This window comes from Salvelinus sp. IW2-2015, linkage group LG14, assembly GCF_002910315.2.
Source record: "Salvelinus sp. IW2-2015 linkage group LG14, ASM291031v2, whole genome shotgun sequence".
NCBI lineage: Eukaryota > Metazoa > Chordata > Actinopteri > Salmoniformes > Salmonidae > Salvelinus > Salvelinus sp. IW2-2015.
This window is the reverse complement of record NC_036854.1, coordinates 6,915,551-6,942,985: the sequence shown is the minus strand read 5'-3', so window position 1 is coordinate 6,942,985 and position 27,435 is coordinate 6,915,551. Positions and strand designations below refer to the sequence as shown.

General features: G+C 43.0%; 1 protein-coding gene across 5 annotated transcripts; it reads right to left on the bottom strand.

Moving 5' to 3' along the window:
* Positions 1-1,496: 1,496 nt before the first annotated feature.
* Positions 1,497-27,435, bottom strand: LOC111972482 (serine/threonine-protein phosphatase 4 regulatory subunit 3). Of its 5 annotated transcripts, XM_070446472.1 has the most exons (16): positions 26,416-27,435; positions 25,582-25,637; positions 25,276-25,374; positions 24,324-24,944; positions 21,334-21,411; positions 17,811-17,927; positions 17,435-17,551; positions 9,552-9,683; positions 9,038-9,140; positions 8,500-8,658; positions 7,989-8,158; positions 7,674-7,816; positions 7,047-7,261; positions 6,574-6,770; positions 6,301-6,334; positions 1,497-2,693 (listed from the first exon to the last, which is right to left on the bottom strand). In XM_070446472.1, exons 1-16 carry the CDS (start codon positions 26,564-26,566, stop codon positions 2,668-2,670), a joined length of 2,418 nt encoding a protein of 805 aa, XP_070302573.1. In that variant the 5' UTR covers positions 26,567-27,435; the 3' UTR covers positions 1,497-2,667. The 5 variants fall into 5 exon arrangements, with proteins under 5 accessions (XP_070302573.1, XP_023855246.1, XP_023855249.1 ...); XM_023999478.2 differs by lacking the exon at positions 6,301-6,334; XM_023999481.2 differs by lacking the exon at positions 6,301-6,334 and having other exon boundaries at positions 7,719-7,816.

Sequence of the window (27,435 nt, the reverse complement as noted above, 5' to 3'; positions counted from 1 at the left end):
TGATAATTGTGATGCCAGACAAGGGCCTGGATGTTGCTTTGAGGGCCCACCTGGAAATTAGGGGAAAAGCACTGGTCTAAGGGGCGTAGGAGATAGTGTTCGAGTGAACCAGTTATGTAGTGTTGTGGGTTACATGCATTCCTGTTCTTGTTCATCCTTGACACGTCAAACTATCGAACGTCTCCTGATCAGTCTGGAGGCAGCAAGGCAGGAGAAGATGGGTGTCGTGCCAATCAAAAGAGCTGTCAAAGAGGGTATACAGCGGCACGCCAGGAAGTCCACAGCACGCTAGCAGTTCCGCCAGTGGGGATGCCTTCAGGCTGGCAGACACACAGGCGGGCAACGCAAGGGGGCAAGAGTCTTGGCAAAAACCTTGCGTTGGGATGGCATGCCTTTCGAACGAGTAGACCTGGCATCACTTGGCTACTACCAGACTGCTCCTCTCGCTCCAGTCCGGTAGGGAGTCGAGGGAGAACACCCAGTCACTCAAACACTGACACCATCATGCTGGGGAATAGACATAGCATTGGTGGTGGGGGGGGGGGCAATTTTGAAAAGTTTGTCTTCAAAGTCTGTAAAAGGCTTTGTAGTGAATGGAGTTTTAAATAGGCAGCGTGAATCAGTGAATCGGGGCCTGCTGAGCCTCTGGGGATCAGATGGGTTTAAATCAAATGGTTTTAATTAATAGCAGAGGTTTGATAGCAGACCTGCACTAAGGTCGCCGTTTGCTTTTGGGAATTCTTCCAGCACCTCCCGAGGCAGATAGAAATGGGGAAGGAGACATGACTAATCGATGTTTAGCATAAATATAAATGGTCAGTCAAACGTCTATCCTTGGTTTTACCATTTTTTTTGGTAAAAATAGAATTTATAGCATTAAACTCACCCATAGACTCCCTGCAAAATTGAAAATATAAAAAATGTTGAGCTTTGGTAGAACTTTAGTGATGACAAACTTTGGTAGAATTCTGAACCTTCAGATAAATTATAAAGAAAACCGGTGCACAAACACAGAACGGACAAACGGCGCACCTCAAGACCTTACAGTACTTACAGCCACATTTCTTCTCTTTTCCATGTATTGTGTGATACGAGTGCACCACCTGGTGGAGACAGTGCAGACACAACAACTGAGGTTCACCCTTGTAAAAAGATAGAACATGTGAACGGACCTCATTATCAAGTCAAACCATTACAAAAATGCTAAAAATGGGTTCATGAATCATAAAAACTTCCCATTCACAATAAAACATTCTACTAGACCTTTCAACATCCCAAAAAATGAAAAATGTAAAGTGAAAAATCAGCTCGCGAACATTGAAAAACATTTGCCTCGTCCCAAATCTGCTTGCGTCGTCTACCGATTCTGACGGTCATTGTCACGCTAATATAGGAGCAGGCAAGACAGCACAAACAGAACTGGGAACCAGGCTACAGCAACATAGCAGTGCATAGAACACAATTTCAGTCTTGCCAGCACAAAAGGTAGGACATCATACAGCAAGATCATTTTTAATGGTCCCAAATATTTCTGAACAACAACGTTAAAGAAAAAAAAAAAAAATGTGAAGATATGATAAAAATTGATCACATCTAGAATTCCACTCAATCTTTAATCAAGACAGGATTACAAATTATTTTCCCAAAAAATCTGCAGTTTCAAAAGGGCAAAAAAAAGGGGTAAAACTAGCTCGACCTACTGCGGTCTTTAAAAACCTGTTCAGGTGAGACTGAAAAGTTCCTGAACATGTAAAGGCAGGTCTCTTTGTTGTCATTTACAAAAACAGAAGAGCGAGAGTGATTAAAAAGGGGGAAAAAAATTAACAGCTGGCTTTTCTCTATTGAGAGGAAGAACTTCCGCTGAGCGACGACGACAGCACTGATGACATCATCATCAAAATGAAAAACAACGACAGCGATTTCGCCCCGTCGGTCTGCAGTCTCCCGTCTGGTCCTAGAAACTAGCATCTTTTTTTTTTTTAACAACATAAAAACAAACAAAAAAATGAGAATGGGGGGGGGGAGTGGAGGGAGAAGAGAGAAATTAACAGAAGTGGGTGGAGAAGTCAGTGTAGGGGGTGAGTGGTTCTGCATCTGATTGGTCAGCCCCATTGGGGGAGGGGGGGGGTCGCTGTGATGTCCTTCCCTGAGTGGGGGGGTTTGGGGTGGGGCAGTGGGTCATGGTCCGAGCACGCAAGCTCTTTGGGGTTTAAGTCTGTGTGTGTGGATGAATGTGTGTATTTATGTGGTCATTTCCCGCTGTATTTTAGCTTTGTTGGATTACAAATCGTCAGTCTGCCCCTTTTATCTGACGCCGTTATCGGTAATAGTCTTCTCTCTCCGCCTTTCTCTTTTCAGTTTGTTCGCTCCTAGCTCTGCGGCCTCCCGATTGGCACTTGTATATTGGGATTAGTTCGAGGAGCCGCGTTCCCATCCATAGTCCGCTCCTTAACAGAAGCACCCATGGAAAACCAAACGGGGGTTCATTTATTTGTTTTTAACAGTTTGAGCAGATTTTGTTCCATCCTGTGTTGAGTCTATCGTGGGATCGGTGGAAAGTAGTCATTAACAATTGATTTTTATTAGGAGCTAAGCTTGGACTTCTTGGACAAGGGCGGAGTCTCTTCTTTACTCTCGCCACCCACATCCTCTTCGTCTTCTTCGTCGTCATCGGGGTAGTCCACCAGCCCCACCTGAGAAAGAGCGAGAGCGAGAGAGAGAGAGAGAGAGAGAGAGAGAGAGAGAGAGAGAGAGAGAGAGAGAGAGCGCAAAAGTGGGGGCGGGGTCATTCATGTATTCAGATCTGATCTTGATTATATTTCTTACAGAAAACAACTACTTAACTCTTTACCATAACAGAGCTCTAAAACGTAAGGCCTGGAAGCTACTGTCTTGGGGCCCCCAAACTGATATCTGATTCCCATCAGAATCAGCCCCTTAAGAGGACTTCAATGACTTTTCAGCCATTGAAATCCTTGAGTGAAAACCTATACACACACACACAGGTTCAAAAGTTTGGGTTTGGGTTCAAAAGTTTGGGTCAAAAGTTTTTTTTTGCTCTTTCAAAAACAAGGACATTTCTAAGTGACCCGAAACTTTGTACGGTAGTGTATGTGTAAAACACACACATACCCCCACACACACACACACACACATATGGATATATAACTCCTCAAAAAAAGAAACGTCCTCTCACTGTCAACTGCATTTATTTTCAGCAAACTTAACGTGTAAATATTTGTATGAACATAACAAGATTCAACAACTGGAGACATAAACTGAACAAGTTCCAGACATGTGACTAACAGAAATTGAATAATGTGTCCCTAAACAAATGGGGGGTCAAAATCAAAAGTAACAGTCAGTATCTGGTGTGGCCACCAGCTGTATTAAGTACTGCTGTGCATCTCCTCCTCGTGGACTGCATAAGATAAGCCAGTTCTTGCTGTGAGATGTTACCCCACTCTTCCACAAAGGCACCTGCAAGTTCCCGGACATTTCTGGGGGGAATTGTCCTAGCCATCCCCCTCCGATCCAACAGGTCCCAGACGTGCTCAATGGGATTGAGATCCGGGCTCTTTGCTGGCCATGGCAGAACACTGACATTCCATTGCAGAAAATCACGCACAGAACGAGCAGTATGGCTGGTGGCATTGTCATGCTAGAGGATCATGTTAGGATGAGCCTGCAGGAAGGGTACCACATGAGGGAGGATGTCTTACCTGTAACGCACAGCGTTAAAATTGCCTGCAATGACAACAAGCTCAGTCCGATGATGCTGTGACACACCGCCCCCAGACCATGACGGACCCTCCACCTCCAAATCGATCCCGCTCTAGAGTACAGGCCTCGGTGTAACGTTCATTCCTTCGACGATAAACGCATATCCGACCATCACCCCTGGTGAGACAAATCCGCGACTCGTCAGTGGAGAGCACTTTTTGCCAGTCCTGTCTGGTCCAGCGATGGTGGGTTTGTACCCATAAACGACGTTGTTGCCGGTGATGTCTGGTGAGGACCTGCCTTACAACAGGCCTACAAACCCTCAGTCCAGCCTCTCAGCCTATTGCGGACAGTCTGAGCACTGATGGAGGGATCGTGCGTTCCTGGTGTAACTCGGGCAGTTGTTGCCATCCTGTACCTGTCCCGCGGGTGTGATGTTCGGATGTACCGATCCTGTGCAGGTGTTGTTACACAGGGTCTGCCACTGCGAGGACGATCATCTGTCCGTCCTGTCTCCCTGTAGCGCTGTCTTAGGCGTCTCAGTACAGACATCGCAATTTATTGCCCTGGCCACATCTGCAGTCCTTATGCTTCCTTGCAGCATGCCCAAGGCACGTTCACGCAGATGAGCAGGGACTCTGGGCATCTTTCTTTTGGTGTTTTTCAGAGTCAGTAGAAAGGCCTCTTTAGTGTCCTACATTTCATAACTGTGACCTTAATTGCCTACCGTCTGTAAGCTGTTAGTGTCTTAACGACCGTTCCACAGGTGCAAGTTCATTAATTTTTTGTGGTTCATTGAACAAGCATGGGAAACAGTGTTTAAACTCTTTACAATGAAGATCTGTGAAGTTATTTGCAATTTTTACGAAATATTTTTGATTGACAGGGTCCTGAAAAAGGGACGTTTCTTTTTTTGCTGAGTTTAAATATAAACACACACACACACACAGTATATACACATAGGGCCTTCAGAAAGTATTCATACCCATTGACTTATTCCCCCAAAAATTGTGTTACAGCCTGAATTCAAAATGTTAAAGTCTTAGCATTGAATTTCAAGCTGATTTAAGTCAAAACTGTAACTAGCCCACTAAGGAACATTCAATGTCATCTTGGTAAGCAAATCCAGTGTATATTTGGCTTTGTGTTTTAGGTTATTGTCCTTCTGAAAGGTGAATTTGTCTTCCAGTGTCTGTTGGAAAGCAGACTGAACCAGGTTTTCCTCTATGATTTTGCCTGTGCTTACCTCTATTCCGTTAATTTTTATCCCAAAAACTCCCTAGTCCTTGCCGATGACAAGCATACACATAACATGAAGACACCACTACGCATGACAATATGAAGAGTGGTTACAGTAATGTGTTGTTTGATTTGCCCCAAACATAACACTTTGTATTCAGTGTTATGTTTTTTGCAGTTTTACTTTAGGTCCTTATTGTTAACTTCTTATGGCTGCAGGGGCAGTATTGAGTAGCTTGGATGAAAGGTGCCCAGAGTAAACGGCCTGCTCCTCATTCCCAGTTACTAATATATGCATAGTATTATTAGTATTGGATAGAAAACACCCTGAAGTTTCTAAAACTGCTTGAATTATGTCTGAGTATAACAGAACTCATATGGCAGGCAAAAACCTGAGGAAAAATCCAAACAGGAAGTGGAAATTCTGAGGCTGGTAGAGTTTCAACCAAGATCCCATTGAAATCACAGCGAGATATGAATGAGTATTCACTTCCTACGGCTTCCACTAGATGTCAACAGACTGTAGAACTTTGTCTGATGACTCTAATGTGAAGGGGGGCCGAAGGAGACAGGAATGAGTCACCACTGCCATGAGGGGAACATTCTTTGACCATGCGCGTTCACGTGAGAGGGAGCTCCGTTCCATCGCTCATCTGAAGTCAACGTAATTCTCCGGTTGGAACGTTATTCAAGATATATGTTAACAGGATACACGTTTTGAAATATTTTTCTTCTGTACAGGCTTCCTTCTTTTCACTCTGTCATTTAGGTAAGTATTGTGGAGTAACTACAATGTTGATCCATTCTCAGCTCTCTCCTATCACAGACATTAAACTCTAACTGTTTAAAAGGATCTCAAGTATGATCAATGGAAACAGGATTCACCTGAGCTCAATTTTAAGGGTCTGAATAATTATGTAAATAAAAAAAAATTTACGCAAAACTGTTTTTGCTTTGTCATTATGGGGTATTGTGTGTAAATTGATGATACATTTGTTTTGATCCATTTTAGAATAAGGCTGTACGTAACAAAATGTTTAAAAAGTCAAGGGGTCTGAATACTTTCCGAATGCACCGTCCACATACATGTGGACAGCCCTTCAAATTAGCGGATTCGGCTATTTCAGCCACAACTGTTGCTGACAGGTGTATAAAATCGAGCACACCGCCATGCAATCTCCATAGACAAACACTGGCAGTAGAATTGTTACGTAACACAATGTCACAGATGTCTCAAGTTCAGAGGGAGCGTGCGATTGGGGTAAATTGACTTCTACTGGTTTTTCATTTGCAAATGTTAAAAGTTAATGGTTGTTAGCAGTGGTTCGGTAAACAAACCCAAAGTGTGGATTGCAGTCTGTCCTTCTCCGGACTGATTTCAAGGTAAGGAAACAAAATATGTAAATTTTATACTTTGGGTAAACGATCCCTGTGTTTTTGTAAGACCTAAACTCCGACCCCCAAACAATCATCCCATTCTTAGGCACAGAATGAAGAAAACAGACAAACGTGAACTGTCCAATAACTAATTTACATTTGAAATGTTCTCCGTTGTGCCCTAATGAACACAACCCAGGTCCCCGTGGAGACTAGTCGGGTGCTACTACCCACCTTTGTGGTGACTGTGGCTGCTGTCGGGGGCGAGCCCTTGGCCCCTGACCCAGGCGAGCCGGGGCGCAGCGATGCGGGCGGGCTGGACAGGCTGGTCTTGGTGGTGGAGCCGGAGAAGGAGAGTTTGAAGCTGGGGCTCTGGCGGCCTGACAGACTACTGGACTTGCCCAGGACTTCCTTGTCATCAGAGTCTTTCACTGTGGGACAGAAAGACAGAGATCCAGACAGTTGTGGACTGTCAGTTTTACTTTTTTCTAAAGACGCAAGACAACTTATTTTTTTCTCTGTACAGAGTATATCAGCAACCTTCAAATGCACTTCACTTCATTTCCACAGAGCACCGAAAAAGTACAAAAAGCATAAATTCCAAACCAAAACAAGTGCATCTAAACTCCCCTTAAAAAACAGCACTTCAACATATGTATTTGACCCAGTTCTGTCAGTAATTCATGCATTCTTTCCCTGCGACCTACATTTCTTCCTTTCCATGAACTTGCTGATGGGGTCCATGAGGTCTTCATTCTCGGCGGTGCCACCGCTCGCTTTGGTGATCTTGTTATCCGAGGGGGGCACCACCGCCTCGCAGTCCTCAAGCTCTTCCTCGTCCGCGTTGAACCACATCTCCTCATCGTCGTCCAGCATTCGCGCATCACGCCGGAACCGGTGGTTCCTCAGGATCGACCGCATGCTGTGTGAGGAGAGTTGGCAAACAGTTCAACTTGAGCATGACTGTAAAGTTGAGTTACAGACAAATAAGTGATAGCAAATTGATAAACTCATGGATTCCAAATGTAAAAAAATAGACAATCATGCATAAAGCCAATCAGCTTGAGTCGAGCCAAAAGAAGACCGCATGACTAGCAAATTGGATTCCTTTAAAACCAAAGACAACAACCCACTCATCCTGTAGCTAACGGCAGCCATTCCAGACCTACAGCTAGAATGCCCACTACCAACCCCAAACATCACTAGCAGAATATGTATTTCATCTATCCATCCAACCCTCCCACCACCCTTCCCCCTCAGTCTTAGTGGCATTTCTCATCCCAGAGGTGCAATGGACACGTGACAATAAACAAACACAAAAACAATATATGAACCTGTCCAGTTTGGGGTTGTCCTGCCTCTCCCTCTGCTGTTCATACCGCAGCTTCAGCCCTTTGAAGGTTTGCACGTAGTCCACATCCTCCAGGGCCTTCCAGTAGTTCTCCACTATGTGGGCCGTCAGGGACTTCACATCCTCCTGGGGAGAACGGTAGTGTATAGAGGAGGAAAGGGAAGAGAGAGAGAGAGGAAGACCATACCATTCTTGCTCAGCTTTTCTTCTGTCTAAGCAGGTGTGATATTGTCAAAAAGTGTACAATAAAAGTTCAAACACAAAACACAGGAGACATTGGAAGCGAAGAAATGCTCACCACGCGGACATATTCAAACATCTCGATGATGGCGGAATTCATGAGGTTGTAGCGGGCGCCGTTGCTGAGGAAGGCCTTGACCACCGGCTCAAACAGGAAGTTCTTCATGATGTAGCGGTTGTAGAACTCGTCCTTCAGCCCGATGATCCGCCGCATGAAGCGCAGTGCGCCTGGGAGGAGAGTTTCACACACACATTCAACTTTTGCGCGCAATCAAGTTGATACAGAAACAATGTTCCCGACCAACGCGTACAGTGTGCAGACATTACAGTTCTCCCCTGAGTGTCAGCACAGAGACACTCAGCAAGTGTGTGTGTGATATTCGAATAGTGCGTTGGGGGAATCAGAGAGAAAAGGACAGATGGTGTTTTAAAGGTCTTGAGTGTGGTGGTGATGCAGAAAGATACAACACAGGCTTGGTGAGGATATAGTGACAATGTGGGCCCGGGTTATTGGCGAGCTGAACGTTATGTTGTGTGTGTGTGTGTGTGTGTGTATATAGAGTACTCACAGAGGGCCAGGAAGGCGTGCTGTGAGGCAGTGAGCACCAGCACCCTACGGAGGATGTCCTTGTTGATGATGTAGTTCTTGATGTGGTAGGTGTGGTGCTCTACGCAGAACGTCAGCAGCTCCAGGATCAGCGCCAGCAGCTGAGACGTCTGGAAGTCATCTGGAGGGGATACAGGGAGGGGATTAACGGTGTGTGTGTTCATAACAATCATGAAGCACTCACACAGACATACAGTGGCTCATATGGTGTGTGTGTGTGTGTGTGTGTGTGTGTGTGTGTGTGTGTGTGTATACTTGTGTAAGAGGTCATTCATTCACTCAGAGCACTGACCTACAGTGGCTCATCTCAGGTGTGCGTGCATGCGCGTAGGTGTGACAGAATGGTAAATTGTCCCTGGTCGCATCAGATTTTGTATACAACTTTAAGTGAGTGTGTCAGTCATCCTGACAATAACAGGGCACTCACACACATATCTTATACTGTATTTCTGGTTTATTTGGAAGCAGGTAAAACACACACAGGGGACCGATGAACACACCTCTACTGGGTTTGTCATCCGTGGTGTTGGCCAGTAGAGGAGCAGAGAGGACGTGCATGCAGTGCTTGTAGAAGAAGCTCAGGAACTCTGTCTTCTCCGTTTTCTGCAGGAGGAGAGTCAAACCATGAGCTGCAAACACTCCAAGTGAAAAGAGTTTCACCAAAACATACATGACCTTATGGAAGTGCCTAGGGAGTAACTCGGGTTTGGTTTACACTCTACCAAGTGATCTCCTTAGTTGCAAATGATGGCATGCAGCAAAATCTCTGTGCGAAGCCCTAGGTGTGGTGCCGAGTGAAGTCACAAAACGGTTACGGAGCCTCTAGGAAGAATGCCTGGTGGGATTTAAATCCTGCCCAAGGACTAGGAGCTAAGGGACAATTCGAATTCCAGCCACTCTCTCAGGGGGGGTGAGAGGGCAGTGTTAGACTTACATTGGCCATGACCAGCATGTTATCAGGGTGAAAGGGGTAAAGGAAAAGGTCAGAGGTAAGAAGCCAACCGCTCTACTCACATTGGCGGTGGCCATCATGTTTTCAGGATCCACCAGGGTGCGTAGCAGACCCATCAGCTGCACGGCGCCGCCCAGCTCCGGGTCCGAGTCACAGATCATGTGCTCGATGATCAGGTTGATCAGCAGGATGTCCTGGGAGAGACACGAAGGGACCGTTGGTGGGGGAAATGTAAAACGGACTGAAGATCAGAGTCTAGAAGAAAATTCACCACTAGCATTCAAAACACATAGGCGACTTGTAGGAAGACACCCCGGACGGCATGAAAACTTGTGGACTACCCTTTGTTGCTTGGTAGTTTGCCTGGCTGGCTGGTTTGAAAAGCATGCTATCTTATGTCCAGAATTCCAAACTGAATAAATATGGTACTTTAAACCTCAAAACTTCTTAGCTAGACTCTAGGTGAAGACTGTTCATGAGGACTAACATCTGTGTGAGACATCAAAGGTAAAAATACAAAATTGCCATCATTGTCTGATTAAAAACAATAACATCCGACATGAAAGCAGATATAATTAAATGAATTAATCCCCATCAAACGTACATGCGGAACAAACCTCTAGAATGGTATGGCTCCCAAAGTTAATACTTATTTTCAGTAGTACCAATTACCCCACCGAAAACATTCTTTAAAAAAATACTCTGCCATAAGAGACTTCATAAAACTCAGAATAAATAGGAAAGTTTTACATGTCCCTAAATCTGAGGGTGATTTTAACCTTTATAGATTTAGAATTCTATAAACTCACCACCCAAGGCTTTTACTTGCATCATATTGTTAAATGCACGAAAGAGGAACAATGGGTACATATTGAATATGTGCATGCTCATCCCCAGAATCTTTTCACATGTTTGTTTTGAAAGGATGGAGCTAAGAACACGAACAACTTTATAGTTTAGAAAATTAAATGGATTCTACAAGAACTAAATATCACTCCCTAAAAATACACCCCTTCGTTACTATATCTGGATAGATTTTCAGAATTCACAGACAAATTGGCCCACATGGAAACCTGAAGGCATAGAAACCGTAAACGAACCGGTAATAGGCAATACAATTATTTCCATGACAGAATTCAAATGCAAATTTTGGACTGACCAATGTAGACTTTTTCCAAATAAATGCAACTTAAGTTTTATACTGTTTCACGAAATTTCGACCTGAAAGCTTTTGGACAGAGCAATGTCGAGGGAATCCTATTTGAGCCAGTCCAAAAGTTGAGGGCAGAGTTAGAACGCTGGCTGTCAGAAATTTTACAATGCAAGTGTACTTTTAATCCATCTGTCTGCAATCGTCCAAGACATGGCATATGGAGGTGTGGTGAGATACCCAATGGGTTGGACAATATTCTTTTCGTCACTTATATTGAAGAAGCCATAACATAAATACTGGAAGTCAATTGATCCACCGTTAAGAGAATGAAAGAATCAAATGTTTTATAATTTAAATATTTTGTAAAAAAAAAAAAAAAAATGTCTAGACAAACATAACAATTAGATTCATGTATGTAAACATTAAGTCGTTTGTGTTTGTCTATGTATTATTTTTGTTTGTTGTCCCTCAAAAAAGCTAAATAAACAATGACATCTGGTTTCGTTGTGGCATGATGAGTTGCCTCCAGGTCATCTTTATTGCAGTCGAGCTGTTGATGGGCTATAGAAATGAAATGCACAGTTGCAAAACAGTGGAACTGGAACGCATCCACTCAATGTGTCAACACGTTTTTTTTCTGGATCAAAACGGGCTTAGGTGGTGGGCGTGGCAGGGGGCCTGGGAAGGCCCCCTGCCACTGTTAGAGCCCGCTCATTTTGCCGGTGTAGAGAAATGTTTGCATTTTTTACAGCCAACTCCCTGCAAGTCTAAGCATTTTGCATTGGCTAATGCGATGTTCTTTTGCTAAAAACAAATACTGCTAAATTCATTGTTTTTAGAATTTTCAATTCTCTGTCTAGCTTTTATTTTTGGTGATTGTTAGCAGGGTTTCAGACTACGTCCAAAACTCGCATTTACGACCCTTTGACAAGGCAGTGCAACACCAGCTTTTATTGGTCGCTAAGATGCCATTTTTTTTTAGCTGTCACAAATTTTTGGTTCACATTTTATTATCTAAAACAACAATGGGTATGCAAACCATGTATTCAAAAAGTTCTGTATGAAGTCTTGCGGGAATCTACGCTATGCGCAATGCAGTATTCATGATCTGATTGAACAAAACATAACGACAAACCAAAAACCTTCCCAAGTAAATGACTGCACAGTAGGCCTAACTGGCGGAATGTTATCATGATGTGTCAATTGCGGGGCACGTGTTTTGCAAACTCTGCAATCACATGAAGCCTACACTGTACAACACAAAACCACTGCTAGCTAAACAACGGTATCTTGCTAAGTGAACTACACCCTCCCCCAAACACTTTTTAAAATTTAATTTCTTTATTGTTCCCAGACCTTAAAAGTATTCTCCTCATGTGGTTTAAGCAGTGCTGTGGACTTAGAACATCCAATTTGGGGGGGGTTACCTTGAAAGAAATGTGATTGTGAGTTAAAACCCGAAACAAATAAGTAAACTCAGAAACCGGGAAAACTGAATTTACCAGAAGATAAAAACTGATTTTATAGGGCACTACAACTGTAGACTATAAAATTGCTAACAATAACACCCCTTTCTGAGTGTGCAAAGGTTTTATTTTTCCCCTTCAAACTGAACAAAACATGTAAAGTGTTGGTCCCATGTTTCATGAGCTGAAATAAAAGATCCCAGAAATGTTCCATTCACATAAGAAGCTTATTTCGCTCAAATGTCTAGCACACATTTGCTAACATCCCTGTTAGTGAGCATTTCTCCTTTGCCAAGATAATCCATTCACCTGACAGGTGTGGCATATCAATTAGTTGATTAAACTGCATGATCATTACTCAGGTGCACCTTGTGCTGGGAACAATAAAAGGCCACTCTAAAATGTGCAGTTTTGTCAGACAACACAATGCCACAGATGTTTTGAAAGAACGTGCAATTGGCATACTGACTGCAGGAATGTCCCCCAGAGCTGTTGCCAGATAATTGAATGTTCATTTTCTCTACCATAAGCCATCTCCAATGTCGTTTTATAGAATTTGGCAGTACATACAACCGGTCTCACAACCGCAGACCATCTGTATGGCGTTGTGTGGGCGTTCGGTTTGCTTAAATCAATGTTGTGAACAGAGTGCCCAATAGTGGCAGTGGGGTTATGGTATGGGCAGACATAAGCTGCAGACAACAAAGCTACACAATTCCTGGAAGCTGAAAAATGTCCCAATATTTCCATGGCCTGCATACTAACACGGTGTCACCCATTGAGCACGTTTGGGATGCTCTGGACCGACGTGTACGACAGCGTGTTCCAGTTGCCGCCAAGATCCATAATTTTGCCCAGCCATTGAAGAGGAGTGGGACACCATTCCACAGCCACAATCAACAGCCTGATCATATATATGCGAAGGAGAGGTGTAGCGCTATGAGGCAAATCGTGGTCACACCAGCTACTGACTGTTTTTCTGATCCACGCCCCTAACTTAAGGTATCTGTGACCAAGAGATGCATATCAGTATTCCCAGTCATATGAAATCCATTGAATTTATTTCAATTGACTGATTTCCTTATATGAACTGTAACTTAATAAAATCGTTAAGTTTTGCATGGTGTGTTTATATTTTTGTTGATAGTCAAGTGAACATGATAGTCAAGTGAAAATGTAATTATTTGGGTATGGAGGGTAGGTCATTATAGACTATTGGCTACTTGTGCAGCCAGTAAATTAAAGATAACATTTAAATTATGCATGCATCATCCACTATCCCAGACCAGTAGAGGGCCATTTAACCCCCTGGAGTAAGGTGAACTGATTTTCTACTAGTGCATTATCCCGCTTATACCACAGTTACCGTGTCAAAGTAATTAACTCACAATCGTTTTGAAATGTAGAAACAAATGTATATGAGACAACCAATCAACATTGGAGGGGGGAAATAGTACCTGCTCCCATATGAACTGGACCACTTCCATGAAGTAAAAGTGTATGGTGTGCACACTATGGTATGTGCATTTATATTGGTTTGAGCGCATATTCTACACATCCATTTCTTGTTAGCACGGTTGTTCAGAATTAATGTACCCCCACGTGACAAGTATTGACAAAATCAGAATGTGGTATTTGCCCTAGGCGGTGGGTCATTTCAGTGCTGTGGTAAAATGGTTTAGGTGTTTTAGTATATGTTCGAATGTTGCCCAGTTCAGCACTGTTCTAATGTTTTTCTATGTGTTGTTTCTGTGTGTTCTGTTTTAAGCACATGTTAGTGATGTACTTTTGAAGCACTGCAAAATTAAAATTGATTTACCTTGAATCCATGATTGCGCCAATATTATCTCATTTATTTTCTACATTAAAATGTCATGTTTTTAACCGTACCTCAGTCTCAGTACACTTATTATCATTATCGAATTCATCCTCATTTCCAAAACCTAGGTATCATTACAGCAACAGGTGTTCATTTAATGTTTATTTAATGAATGGAAAAATATTAGTAGTTTGCTTTAAAATACATGAGCAGAATCTATACGTTACCTTCTTTCAGGTTTGCCACATCATTTTGAAAATGTGTCAGGTTTCAATGAAATATCTAAAATATTAGGTTGTAGATTGCGGAAGGTGTTGCGGTAATGAGAGAAATCAGTTAAAATAATATAAAAATGTTTTTTTTTTTTTAATTGTGTGTGAAAATGTATTAGCTTTCCTAATGGCCTTGACGTTTTCAGACCGTTGCGGTAAGGACTTGTTTTGGAAAATATGTTCAAAAAAAGGTGTTAATTTAAAAACATTTACTGACAATTTAACGCTCAAACACTGCAGACCTGGTTATTGATGCAAGTCTTTTTAAAGATTTCCTGTTTGAAATCTTTGAAACCAAGATTTCGTGAGAATCACCCAGGTACATTATGGGACACAGGTCAGGTCATTATCCACTGGTGCGACCAAATCATGTGATGATGCCATCAGTTCAGAAAGTTTGTCTGGAACAATGGTTAGTTCTCATAAAATATTATATGATTTATATATACAGTACCAGTCAAAAGTGGACACACCTAGTCATTCAAAAAGGTTTTTATATTGTAGACTAATAGTGAAGACATCAAAACTATGAAATAAGATATGGAATTATGTAGTAACCAAAGAAGTGTTAAACAAATCAAAACATATTTTAGATTCTTCAAAGTAGCCACCCTTTGCCTTGATGACAGCTTTGCACATTCTTGGCATTCTCTCAACCATCTTCATGAGGAATGCTTGAAGGAGTTCCCACATATTCTGAGCACTTGTTGGCTGCTGTTCCTTCACTCTGCGGTCCAAATCATCCCAAACCATCTCAATTTGGTTGAGGTCAGATGATAGCGGAGGCCAGGTCATCTGATGCAGCACTCCATCACTCTCCTTGGTCAAATAACCCTTACAGTCTGGAGGTGTGCTTTGGGTCATTGTCCTGATGAATAACAAATGATAGTTCCACTAAGCGCAAACCAGATGGGATGGTGTAGCATTCTGCATTGATGTGGTAGCCATGCTGGTTAAGTATGCCTTGAATAAATCACTGACAGTGTCACCAGCAAAGCAACCCCACACCATCACACCTCCTCCATGCTTCACTGTGGGAACTACACATGCGAAGATCATCCGTTCACCTACTCTGTATCTCACAAAGACACAGCGGTTGGAACCAAAAATCAAAAATTTGGACTCATCAGACCAAAAAGACAGATTTCCACCCGTCTAATGTCCATTGCTCGTGTTTCTTGGCCCAAGCAAGTTTCTTATTATTATTTGTGTCCTTTAGTAGTGGTTTCTTTGTAGCAATTCGACCATGAAGGCTTGATTCACGTAGTCTCCTCTGAACAGTTGATATTGAGATATGTGGGCGGCAGGTAGCCTAGTGGTTAGAGCGTTGGGCCAGTAACCGAAAAGTTGATGGATCGAATCCACGAGCTGACAAGGTAAAAATCTGTTGTTCTGCCCCTGAACAAGGCAGTTAACCCGCTGTTCCCCGGTAGGCTGTCATTGTAAATAAGAATGTGTTCTTAACTGACTTGACTAGTTAAATAAAAGGTTAAATTTAAAGAAAAAAATGTAATAAGCAATCAGCAATCTGATGTGCAGTTAACTAATGAACTTATCCTCTGCAACAGAGGTAACTCTAGGTATTCCTTTCCTGTGGCGGTCCTTATGAGAGCCAGCTTCGTCATAGCGCTTGATGGTTTTGCGATTTGCGACTGCGCTTGAAACTTTCAGGATTGACTGTCCTTCATGTCTTAAAGCAAAGCTTATTTGAGCTGTTCTTGCCATAATATGGACTTGGGTCTTTTACCAAATAGGGCTATCTTCTGTATACCATGTCGCAACACAACTGATTGGCTCAAACGATTAAGAAAATAAATTCCACAAAATATACTTTTAACAAGGCACACTTGTTAACTGAAATGCTAAGATGGCCCTCCCAAAGATTTCAATGGCAGAAAGGTCCTTTCGTGTTTATAAAATTTAAAAAAGGAGTGCAAGAAGTTCTCTTTTCTCAGATGGTCATGTGATTGTTCTGTCAATAACTCAGAGCCACACTGTTCTAAAACCAGGTAGGGTTGTCAGATTGCGATACTCAAAAAGGTTTCTTGGCAAAGAAACAACATTTCAGAGGAATACAATCCTAATGTTGAAAATAAGACGCCTTACGTCGTCACCCAGAATCACATTTGTTTATTTTCCAAGCTAGGTACATTACATTTGACATCAAGCAGTTATTTTTTTGAAAGGACCAAAGCGTTTAGTCTGCTTTGTGTTTTCCTATGGAAAATTCAATTATTGTGGCACCTACATTAAGCCCCGTCACTCTCCGCTCCTCAGGCTTGGCGACATACAGTCAGACTGCAACGCCTCCAAGGGCAGAAGCAAGATGTTCTATAGAAACTGCTTAAATTACCATACGGTAGGACCTCATTCACTTTGGGAATGGAGGTAGATCCCCGATCAGAACACTGAAATATTTAACTTAAAAATTCACTTACCTTTATAATACATAATGATTGCATGTTTACATACATTTTAATTTAGGCCTAGTTGAATACTGTAAATATCTGATGTGCTTTAGCACACACAAGCAGCATTTACATTCAGGGCCTAAAATGTACTTTTTGTTTCACTAGCCACTGTGGCAGGTAGATTATAAAATCTACCAGACACTCAGATTTTTTTGCCAGCTAAAATGTTAAAATATCTCACTATAATTAAACCAACAAAACTGATGAGCATGCTCTGTAATGTATCTAAAACAATAACACGCATTTCTAGTAATAAGTAAATGTGCTATATTATGTAATTACATTTTTTGTTTCTTTGAACCAAAATATCAAAGACGAGACAAAAATGTTCACCTTCCCCTTTAAGTGAGCGAGGTTACCATGGTAAAAGACCCGTTTGTGCCTGTGAGATTGCAGTGTGAGATGGGATAGGCTATATAGGATTCGTAGTTCTTTGACGGAGATTCATTTACCAGCTATGAAACAAAAAACTGCACTCATCATCAAAACACTTTGAAAACAGCTCCTGTAGCATATATTTTATGATGTGATCATACTTGACTGTGAAATGCTCACACTGTGTTGCTCTGATCACCAGCCAATGTAGCTGGTGAAAAAGACATCTTACCGGCCAAAATATGTCTGTCTTTAGCCTACAGAAGTCCGTTTGTTTTGTTGCATTTAATATATGTCCCATGTCCATAGTCTAAAACTAGGATTCCAATCTCTGTTGTGCTACTGCCTATGGGAGGGACGCAGCAGGTATAGGTGAGAGCTGTACTCACGTCGTCGTTCTGCTGGGACTCCTGCATGATAAACTCTCGTACCATAGAGGGGTTGCACTCCACCAGGTAGGAGAAGATGTCGGTGGCCGCGCCGCGCACCTGCACATCATCCATCCCCTGATGGCACACACACACACACACCAGTCACAGAAGAGAACGGAATCGAATACGAAGAATAACATCGTAAAAGACAGCTAAGAAATACAAAGCAGTGAGTTTGAGTACAATATTCCATCCATGTAGATCTTAAATAACTGTGTAGGTAATTGGTAGAAGCAATAAGGTCCACCTTAACCTCAAATAGGCTAGGTGGAATTTACACACGTGTCTAGGGGTTATGAGGTAGGGGCTAGGGCTTGTGTGTGTGGGTACTCACCAGTATAACCTCGAGTGCAGGGAGAATTCCCATGTTTGACAGAGTCTTGAAGAAGGTGTCTCTGTTTTGAGGTTGTAACGTTTGTGAGAAGGCGCAGAACTCCTTTAGGAAGTTCACCTGCGGGGGAAACAATGCTTTGTGTTAGTCATTGGCTAACTAACTGGGCGCCCGAGTGGCGCAGCGGTCTACGGCACTGCATCTCGGTGCTAGAGACGTCACTACAGACACCCTAGTTCCAATCCAGGCTGTATCACAACCGGCCGTGATTGGGAGTCCCAAAGGGCGGTGCACAATTGGCCCAGCGTCGTCCGGGTTTGGCCGTTGTAAATAAGAATTCCTTATCCGACTTTCCGTAGTTATATAAAGGTTACATAAAAAGGGACAATCCTAAGTAAGACTTTTTGGCATCCTCCTCAATTACTTCATTTGCATGTCTCATTTGCTATGTGCATTTTTTTTATTGTCTAATGCAGTGTCTCCAAGCCCAGTTTTGTTTTCGCACTAACACAGCTGATTAAACTTAAGCAGGGGTGTCACTCGTTCCACGGACGTCCGAGTGTCTGCTGCTTTTTGTTATTGCCTTTCAATTCGTGTCCAATTAGGACCTAGACAGCCAGGTGACGGGAGTTCCTAACAAAATCAATCACCTTTAAACTATTGATCAAGTACAAGGGAAAACCTGCCAACACTCCACGGAACGCGTTTGACACCCCTTAACTAAAGGCTTAACGACGAGTTGACCATTTGAACCAAGTGTGCGCGCGCAAAGGGAAAAACAAAACATGTGCTGCAACCCCTTTGGATTCCCAGGACCAGGAAGCGTAAGGACGTGCAACTCTCCTTTCGTGAACGATTCGATACGCATCTAGATACATGGGCTCCGGTGCAGGAACGATACGTTTCACTTTGAAACGATTCGGTTCGATTAGGGGAACCAATTGATGATATTCTGCATGAACCCATTATTTTTTCCATTTGAAATTAATATCCGCCGCTGATGGGAGTTTAGCAGCTGGATCTGTCTGAGATTACTTCTCTAATGCCGCGTGTACACTACCCCCACTTTCAAAATCCTAACATCGCTGAGCCTCTCACATTAAATGACAGTCACTCCTGTACTTTTTTTGTCTTGTGAACGTAGTGGTGCAAACACTATCCCCTCTGGGACAGACGGGGTGTCACTCACACACGACAAGATTCTTCACTTAGTCGTGAGGATTCTCCATACCACCACACTGTCTCACGAACACAATGACATGTGATTAGATTTTAAGCTACGTTAACAACGAGCGGTGGCTCAAAGCAGCCTCATAAAAGTTCTCAGTCAGAGATTCACGGTTGACACAGAGTTGAATTTTGTAGGCAACATTTTGAATTGAATAACACTGCAAATTTGACACTTTGGTTAAAGGCAAGTACAAACGCCAGTGGTGGAAAGAAAAGGTAAAAGTAAAGATACCTTAATAGAAAATGACGCAAATAAAAGTCACATAGTAAAATTTTACTTGATTAAAAGTATTTGGTTTAAAATATACTTAAGTATCAAAAGTAAATGTAATTGCTAAAATATACTTAAGTATTACGTATAAATAATTAAAAAATCCTTATATTAAGAAAACAAGACAATTGTGTCTTCTAGTTTTATTAAATTTACAAATAGCCAGGGGCACACTCCAGTATTCAGTAATAATTTACAAACAAAGCATGTGTGTTTAGTGAGTCCCCCAGATCAGAGGCAGTAGGGATGACTAGGGAATGTTCTGTTGATAAGTGTGACTTTTACCATTTTCCTGTCCTGCTAAGCATTAAAAATGTAACAAGTACTTTTGGGTGTCAGGGAAAATGTATGTAGTAAAAAGTACAATATTTTTTTAAAGAATGTAGTGAAGTAAAAGTAGTCCAAAATATAAATAGTAAAGTACAGATACCCAAAAAATCTACTTTAGTACTTTAAAGTATTTTTTACTTAAGTACTTTACATTACTGACAAAGGCATACTTCGTGTCCTGCTTGAGTCTACACATTCTGGGTGAAGCGAAACATCTCCTCACTGGCTTCTTCTCTGGCGAGCTCTCAGTGGCCATTGCTGATCACCATTCTCAAAAATTTGAAGTGCGAGGTGCGCAACCCAAGAGCATTGCATATTTTGTGCCAATAAAATGTATTCATAAAGCCCTTCTTACATCAGCTGATATCTCAAAGTGCTGTAGAGAAACCCAGCCTAAAACCCCAAACAGCAAGCAATGTAGGTGTAGAAGCACGGTTTGAAAACATCGGGACGTCTGGGACTGCTCGAAGACAGGATTGGTAGTCCTCAGATTGCGTCTCTGACCTGATCACATTAAACAAGTGTCAGTGACGGCCACGCGTCTCAAGTTGGCAACAACATGTGGAATTTGTCTCCGAACTCAAAAACGTGTCTGGGACAGCTATATTGGGGACAAAAATGTGTAGTGTACTTTCGGCTTAAGCTGCGTGGCCCTCAGTATGTGTGTGTGTAGGCACCTGAGCTGAGCAATAGGGCAGGCTGAGCATCTACCACCCCACTATCAGATATGGGGTGGGGGCAATTCAGGCTTTTGTCCCCCCAGTTTTTTCCTGAAATCACCATCACCCACTGATTAACTTGACATTTCTACAGATGAAACATTTTGAGAGCTAGTACTACATCCATATTTATCTTCAGAAATGTAACCAATTAATAAAATGCAACTTTGGATTTTACCCTGTCTTTTATCCCACTCTGACCAATGAATGTGACCATGCACAGCTCACAAAAATGATTGATGGCCTTTATGAAATTATACTGTTCGGGTAAAAAAAGGACCAAATGCACTGTTTAAAGCAAAACTACATCTTATGGTGAACCTGAACAATCTAAACACAATCTTAATGATTGAAAACACCAATCAGCAGTTGGATGTGAGATGTGTCCACTCCGGTAGGCTACACAACCCTGGTAAAAAAACTATTTTCTACAGCGCATTTGGTAAAGGTAACAACGACTCGGCAAATTACGTTGGTTGTCACTCAAAGGATTAAACCCATGATTTGACAATGCAAAAGCCATTTCACAAGCATCAATTCTGAAGGTGCCCCGCAGATGTACAAATAGCCTAGAACAGGGATAGGCCTACCTCTCGTTGGGGTGAGCAGCTGTCTCGCGCACTGTGCAGTGTGCGCATTCTTAACGTTTGAATGGGTTGTTTTCTGACCGATGCATGCTTTACATTTGGATGGGATTGGGCTCCAGCATACCGATGCACTTGCATCTTAAACATTGGAACTGAGGACCGAGTGAATCGTTACATCCCTAGAAACATAGGTCTAACAAACACTTCTAGGCTTTAGGAAACCTTGCAGTATTTTGTATTATTTCTTACCATTGTTAGCCCAGAAAATCTGAAGTGTTATTACATACAGCCGGGAAGAAAGACTACAGTGTGTAAGGAAGGTGGTGATATTTGTCAGGTATATAAAATAAAATAAACATTTGTGCCTGCGCTGCTGCCAGGTGGCGTACCAGTTCGTGTCTCTTGTCATCATCGGTAGCCTCATCCGTGAGCTGTGCAAAGAGGTCTGTCAGGAACTTCTCGTCGTCCTGAGCGAGGGAAGAGGGGAGAAAAAAAAGAAAAGAGAACATGAAAGATGGACACCGATATACTGCCGATTTTTTTGTTTTGACTCCCAAATGGCTATGGTTGGAAACGGGTAAGCTGATCCTAGAGCTGTGCCTATGAAGGCAACTTCTAGCTGTCGCTTGCATCACTGCACTATAGTGTTTCATTTCAGACATTTTGGCAGTTGGTCTAATGATGGGCATGGTGGGACAGCTAAACGACTCCCTGGGGTTGTTTCAGTAGGCACAAAACAGGAGAAAACATTTTGAAAAACAGGAGGTACTATCTGTCCTTGTCCAATACGAACACTCATGAATTTTCAGTTGAAAACGTTTTTGTTTTTTCTGCCTTCTGAACACAACCCTGACTTGCAGGTGACAGACTGGCCAGGTTAGAGCCATGAGAGGACATTCAAAACAGAAGCCTCTAGATAAAAGGACCTTTGAGAAGTCCTTATGACAGTTGTACCATGTTTCGTTTCAGTCAGACCTTCACATAGTGTGTAGCTGTATCGTGTTATCCAGAGTCTTGTTGTTTAGGGCACACAGCAGATTTTTATTTTATGTTTTGTGACAGAAAATTTAAAAAAAAAAAAAAAAAAAATTTAATTGGACATGCCCAGCTGCGGCCTTCCTGCTTCAGTCCGTTTTCTTTCATTTGGTGCCTGATGAGCATGAGCTATAGACGGATTGGCTGACAACGTCACAAAAATTATGTGAGCACATCCATGGGGTCGGAAGTCGTGCTTTGTTATGATTCTGAATTGTCAAGATGGCTAGCCAAATTGACAAGCTGCTGCCATGTGGGGAATCGTAGGTGGCTCGTTTCAGCTAGTTTTATCTTGTTCTTGCTTTGAGGTGTTGACTGATTTTCTGTCAACGTTAATATGGCAACAACAAAAAATGCTACCTAGCTAACCAACAACTGAGACAAGTACACATTGTGGAAATGTATACTGAACCAAAAAAATAAACAATATGCAACAATTTCAACATTTTTACTGAGTTACAGTTCATATGGAAAATCCGTCAATTTAGATTAATTCATTAGGCTCTAATCTCTGGATTTCACATGACTGGGAATACAGATATGCATCTGTTGGTCACAGATACCCAGCGGTAGATAAAGTACCCACTTAACATACTTCAGTATTTTTACACCACTGCAGATACCTTTAAAAAATGTTTTACCTAAATAGGGTCGTGGATCACAAAACCAGTCAGTATCTGGTGTGACCACCATTTGCCTCATGCAGCACGATCTCCTTCACATAGAGTTGATCACGCTGTTGATTGTGGCCTGTGAAATGTTGTCCCACTCCTCTTCAATGGCTGTGCAAAGTTGCTGATATTGGCAGGAACTGGAATACATGTCGATCCAGAGCATCCCAAACAGGCTCAATAGGTGACCTGTCTGACTATGCATGCCATAAAAGAACTGGGACATTTTCCGCTTCCAGGAATTGTGTACAGATCCTTGCGACATGGGGTTGTGCATTATCATGCTGAAACATGAGGTGATGGAGGCAGATGAATGGCACGACAATGGGCCTCAGGATCTCGTCACGGTATCTCTGTGCATTCAAATTGCCATTGATAAAATGCAATTGTGTTCATTGTCCGTAACTTATGCCTGCCCATACCATAACCCCACCGCCACCATGGGGCACTCTGTTCACAACGTTGACATCAGCAAACAGCTCACTCACACAACGCAATACACATGGTCTGCGGCTGTGAGGCCGGTTGGACATACTGCCAAATTCTCTGAAACAACGTTGGGGGTGGCTTATGGTAGAGAAATGAACATTCAATTCTCTTGCAACAGCTCTGGCTGATATTCCGGCAGTCAGCATGCCAATTGCACCCTCCCTCAACTTGAGACATCTGTTGCATTGTGTGACAAATCTGCACATTAAAAGTGGCCTTATTGTCCCCAGCACAAGGTGCACCTGTGTAATGATCATGCTGTTTAATCAGCTTGTTGATATGCCACACCTGTCAAGTGTATGTATTATCTAGGCAAAGGAGAAATGCCCACTAACAGGGATGTAAACAAAAGTTGCACAGAAAATGAGAGAAAAGCAATTTGTGCATATGGAACATTTCTAGGATCACTGTTGACAACATGTAAACCAATCTAAACCAACCCAGTCAGTTTTACCCCATTGTTGCGCACACATCAATTTTGTTGCGAAACAACCAACCTGTCTAGGTATCCATCACACAACGTAACCAAAGATTTTTTATAAGTAAGCCAAGTTAGACCACGTCTGTTGTTTCCAATGGGAGCAAATTAATCAGTGGGAAGAACAAGCAAGGTGGTGGGCAGAGCCAAGATCCTATTGGTGCATTCTTGCATGTATTTGTATATTTCCGTTAGGGAACGCCTACTCTGAAGTGTGCAAGTGCAACAACTCAATTGGCCCTTGCACTCCTAAACAATGCACTTTTTTTTGTTGCTTTAAAAGTCTACAAAACTTACTCCACTCTGTTCATAACTAACTCATTTTAGTTTTGGGAACACAAAACTGTATTGAGAAAATGAGCAGTGGGACAAAATAAATCTTCTCCCACTTCCGGCCACTTGGCTTCCTCTAATCACCATATTTGGTGGTGAGTGGAAACGCCAACCCGATGCTTCAGATTTATACATCCGGTGAAACATCTGGCTCATTGTGCCATCTGTGGCTTAACTCACTTACCAAACACTCTTGCGTTTCCATAGAGATGGCCGTGCACAAACACTTTTGGAAAGAAACAGCGCCCCTTGTGTACACTAACGGTAAATCACGTATATCCCAGTATGGTAACGGAACAGTATGAAAATCTGGATACCTCCCAACCTTACTTGCATGTGTATTCTACTATGCTCCCAACGCCCCCGACCTCACCTGCAGCATACCCACAATCTCCACCTTGTTGAAGAAGATGAACGAGTGCAACGTGGAGAGCATGTTCTCCTCGAACACCGACGGCGTGGGCAGCACCATGTCCTGGATGTACTGCACGCGGTACGTCTGGTGGATCTTGGCCCGCAGCTCGGGGTCACCGATAGGGATGACCTCCTTGAAGCGCGCCGTCTTGGTGAGGAAGTCGCGGTGGCGCCGCGGCAACCCGCCCAGCGCAGGGTCATGCTCCAGGCAGCCAATCACATCCATGATGCACTCCTCAGAGAACATGACCTCGAAGAGGGCCGTGCGGTTCAGCAAGAAGATGCCCTTGACGATCTCGTAGAGGTGGTGGAGGCCGTCGGCATTCTCCAGATCCTCGCACTGGCGGAAGAGCTCCAGGAGCTTGCGGATGTAGCCCTCGTTCTCCACAGCCAGGGCTAGTTTCTCGCGGCGTAAGGGGGAGGGGAGGGATGAGGCCACGAGCTCGGCGAGCTCCTCAAGGTGGCCCAGCTCGCAGGGAGGGAGTTCGAGGCCAGGGGAGGACATGTCGTCAAAGCGCTCCTCCTCCGACTCGTCCACCAGCTCTTGTGTGATGTCCACTGACGGGTCCTTGCCCTGGACCTGTTGGAGATGGGATGGAGACAGAAGACAAAAATCACATGCACAAACCAATGAGTTATAACAAAACATGAGGGACAGAACAGAGAGACACAAGTCAAAACACAATGCATGAAGAAATGAGTTAAACAAGAACAAGCATGATCCTACTTTTAAACCATACTTTGATTTTCAAAATCAGAGTATCTGTTGTCACTTTGTCAAGTGAGTGCTAACCTATTTTCCTTCATTATTAGGGGATTTGGGGCTTCTAGCCACAAAACAGAGTTGAGCATGATTCACCTTCAACTTATACATACACTGAACTTACACACAGGAATATAAGGTTACCAACCTGACAGATTTTCTCCCAGATCTCATCGCAGCCGGCCTTCTCCTGGAAGCTGAGGGCCAGGTCATAGTTCTCAGCCTCCGACCACACTATCAACGTGTCCTGAAGGGAAAAGAGAAGGGGGGGGGAAACGCTAGCAACGTGTTCATTAGGGCATGCGGTGTCTGAAAACACAAACAGGTGTTTCTTATGTGACCAGTTCCAGGGATTTCCTCCCAGTTTCTTCCATTTGGTGCCTAATGACCATGGCCCAGGTCATAGACCACATTATGCTAGTATTCAAGTGTCTTCATCAAGCAAGTGACTGACCTGTTGTTTCTGGTAGGCTGTGTTTGGGTTGATTTTCGACTCGAGCAGTAGGGAACCTGAGGGATGAGAAAAAAAAACACAGTACGTTATTACACTAACAACAAACGTGCAGTTTTGCAGAATGCACAAAGACTTCGAAAGGGGAGGCAGGTTACTGCTACAACATGACAGTAGAGGTGCTAAATTGGGAGTTGTGTATCTCAAAACCCTCTTTGGGAGGATGTGGGGACAGTGTGGTTATCTAATGCCACATTCAAAACAACTGGGACCTCGGAAATCTCAGACTCCTGTGAGTTCAAAACAATTGGGAACTCTGAGAAAAATGTAGTTCCCGTTGTGAAAACATTATTTGAATGGTCATCCAACTTGGAATCCCAACTCGGGAACTCAGGCCTTTTTCTAGAGCACTATTTTTTAGAGTTCAGTTGTTTTGAACAAGGCATAAGTGCAAGGCGATGACAAGACTTCTTGGACTGAGAAAGTTTACAACAGCGTGATGGCTCAATACAACTGGAGGAAAGAGATGGGGGGACATTCCGTGATCCAGTCTAGCTATGTGTTTTCGTCTTTCAGTGCACATTATGGGGATTCAGGGTTAGTCCCTTGTTTATGATGCCATGGGCTTAATGGACCACCCACTCACTAGATAGCAAGGCTCATTTTTTGACAGTCTAAATGAGAGTACACAAAAACTATCATAATAGTTCAGACAAACGATATAGTTTGTTTACTGCTAACTAGTTAGGTGTTATCAACAACATGATTCATGAAATGATTAGAACAAAGAGTTTAAACCAATGGTTGTGAGTATTAGAGTAGTAACAATACTTATACCTGACTCACCATCGCTCTCCGCTCGCACCAGCAGAGACATGCCTTTCAGCCTCTCCACATAACCGGAGGAGACGTGTCCCGTACCGCGGTCATCCCATTGTCTGTCCTCGTTGAGAGTATAAACTTTGACTCGGCGGCGGGTATCCGTCATCTTGGCAGGTGGTCGTGACCGCTTTCCCCCGCCGATGTATTTACCTTGCGCCGCAACTCTACCGACTGCCTTGTATGAGGATAACTAGATCCACTTTCGCTTTCAAGCAGTAGCTAGATTACTTAGGTTTGGCTGTTTGCTAATTGTAACTTCCTACAGATAACTAACCTTAGCTGGCTTCCGCAAAACATGTCTTGCGCAGACTAGAAATGCACGACGCATGATCAACTCGCGCTGTTTAACATAACTTACTTGCTAGTTAGGTACGCATTCTCCTCCAGAAACAGTACAATCAGAATAACGAGTATGTTTCAATGGTAAACATTCAGCTAAGATCACCTGGCTATATCCTCAGACTTCAGCTACAGTGAGATGATTGTTGTATGCTAGCTACTGTAACTACCGTAGTGGGCTAGATAGCTGCCTAGCAAGTTAGCTAGTCAGCTAACTGCCGATCTACATTAAACATCTTATGAAAACAGTAAATTGTTAAATAGCGACAAATACTATGCACCTGTTATATTATTGCCCGTTTACAACCAGTGTTGTCCAATGTAGCCCCCGACGTTTCGGATCAGCTAGCTAGGTGTCTCTTGATAATACCGTTAGCTGCTAACGTTAGCTATTTCTTTCCCAAGTGTTCCGCCATGTTCTGGCTCTGGGCCGCCGAGAGACCAGTCTCTCCTTACGAGGTATTCTTGCACTCCAAAATTAGGCAGATCAACCAGCTGTAATCGTATAACTCCATCAATGTTATGTTTCACATACTAACGTTATTTAACATTAATTTCCATCATATTGCATAGATAATTGCCAACTACCCCCCCTGTGTGCGTTCAGCCATCTTGGGTCCCTTCAGAAAGTACGGG

Excerpts from the sequence above, each read along its gene's own strand:
- LOC111972482 (XM_023999478.2), bottom strand. The coding sequence starts at position 26,566 with ATGACGGATACCCGCCGCCGAGTCAAAGTTTATACTCTCAACGAGGAC. Across the intron at positions 25,638-26,415 it reads GGAGAGCGATGGTGAGTCAG|GTTCCCTACTGCTCGAGTCG; the intron begins GTATAAGTATTG and ends CTCATCCCTCAG. Across the intron at positions 6,771-7,046 it reads GTTCATGGAAAGGAAGAAAT|TGAAAGACTCTGATGACAAG; the intron begins GTAGGTCGCAGG and ends TCTGTCCCACAG.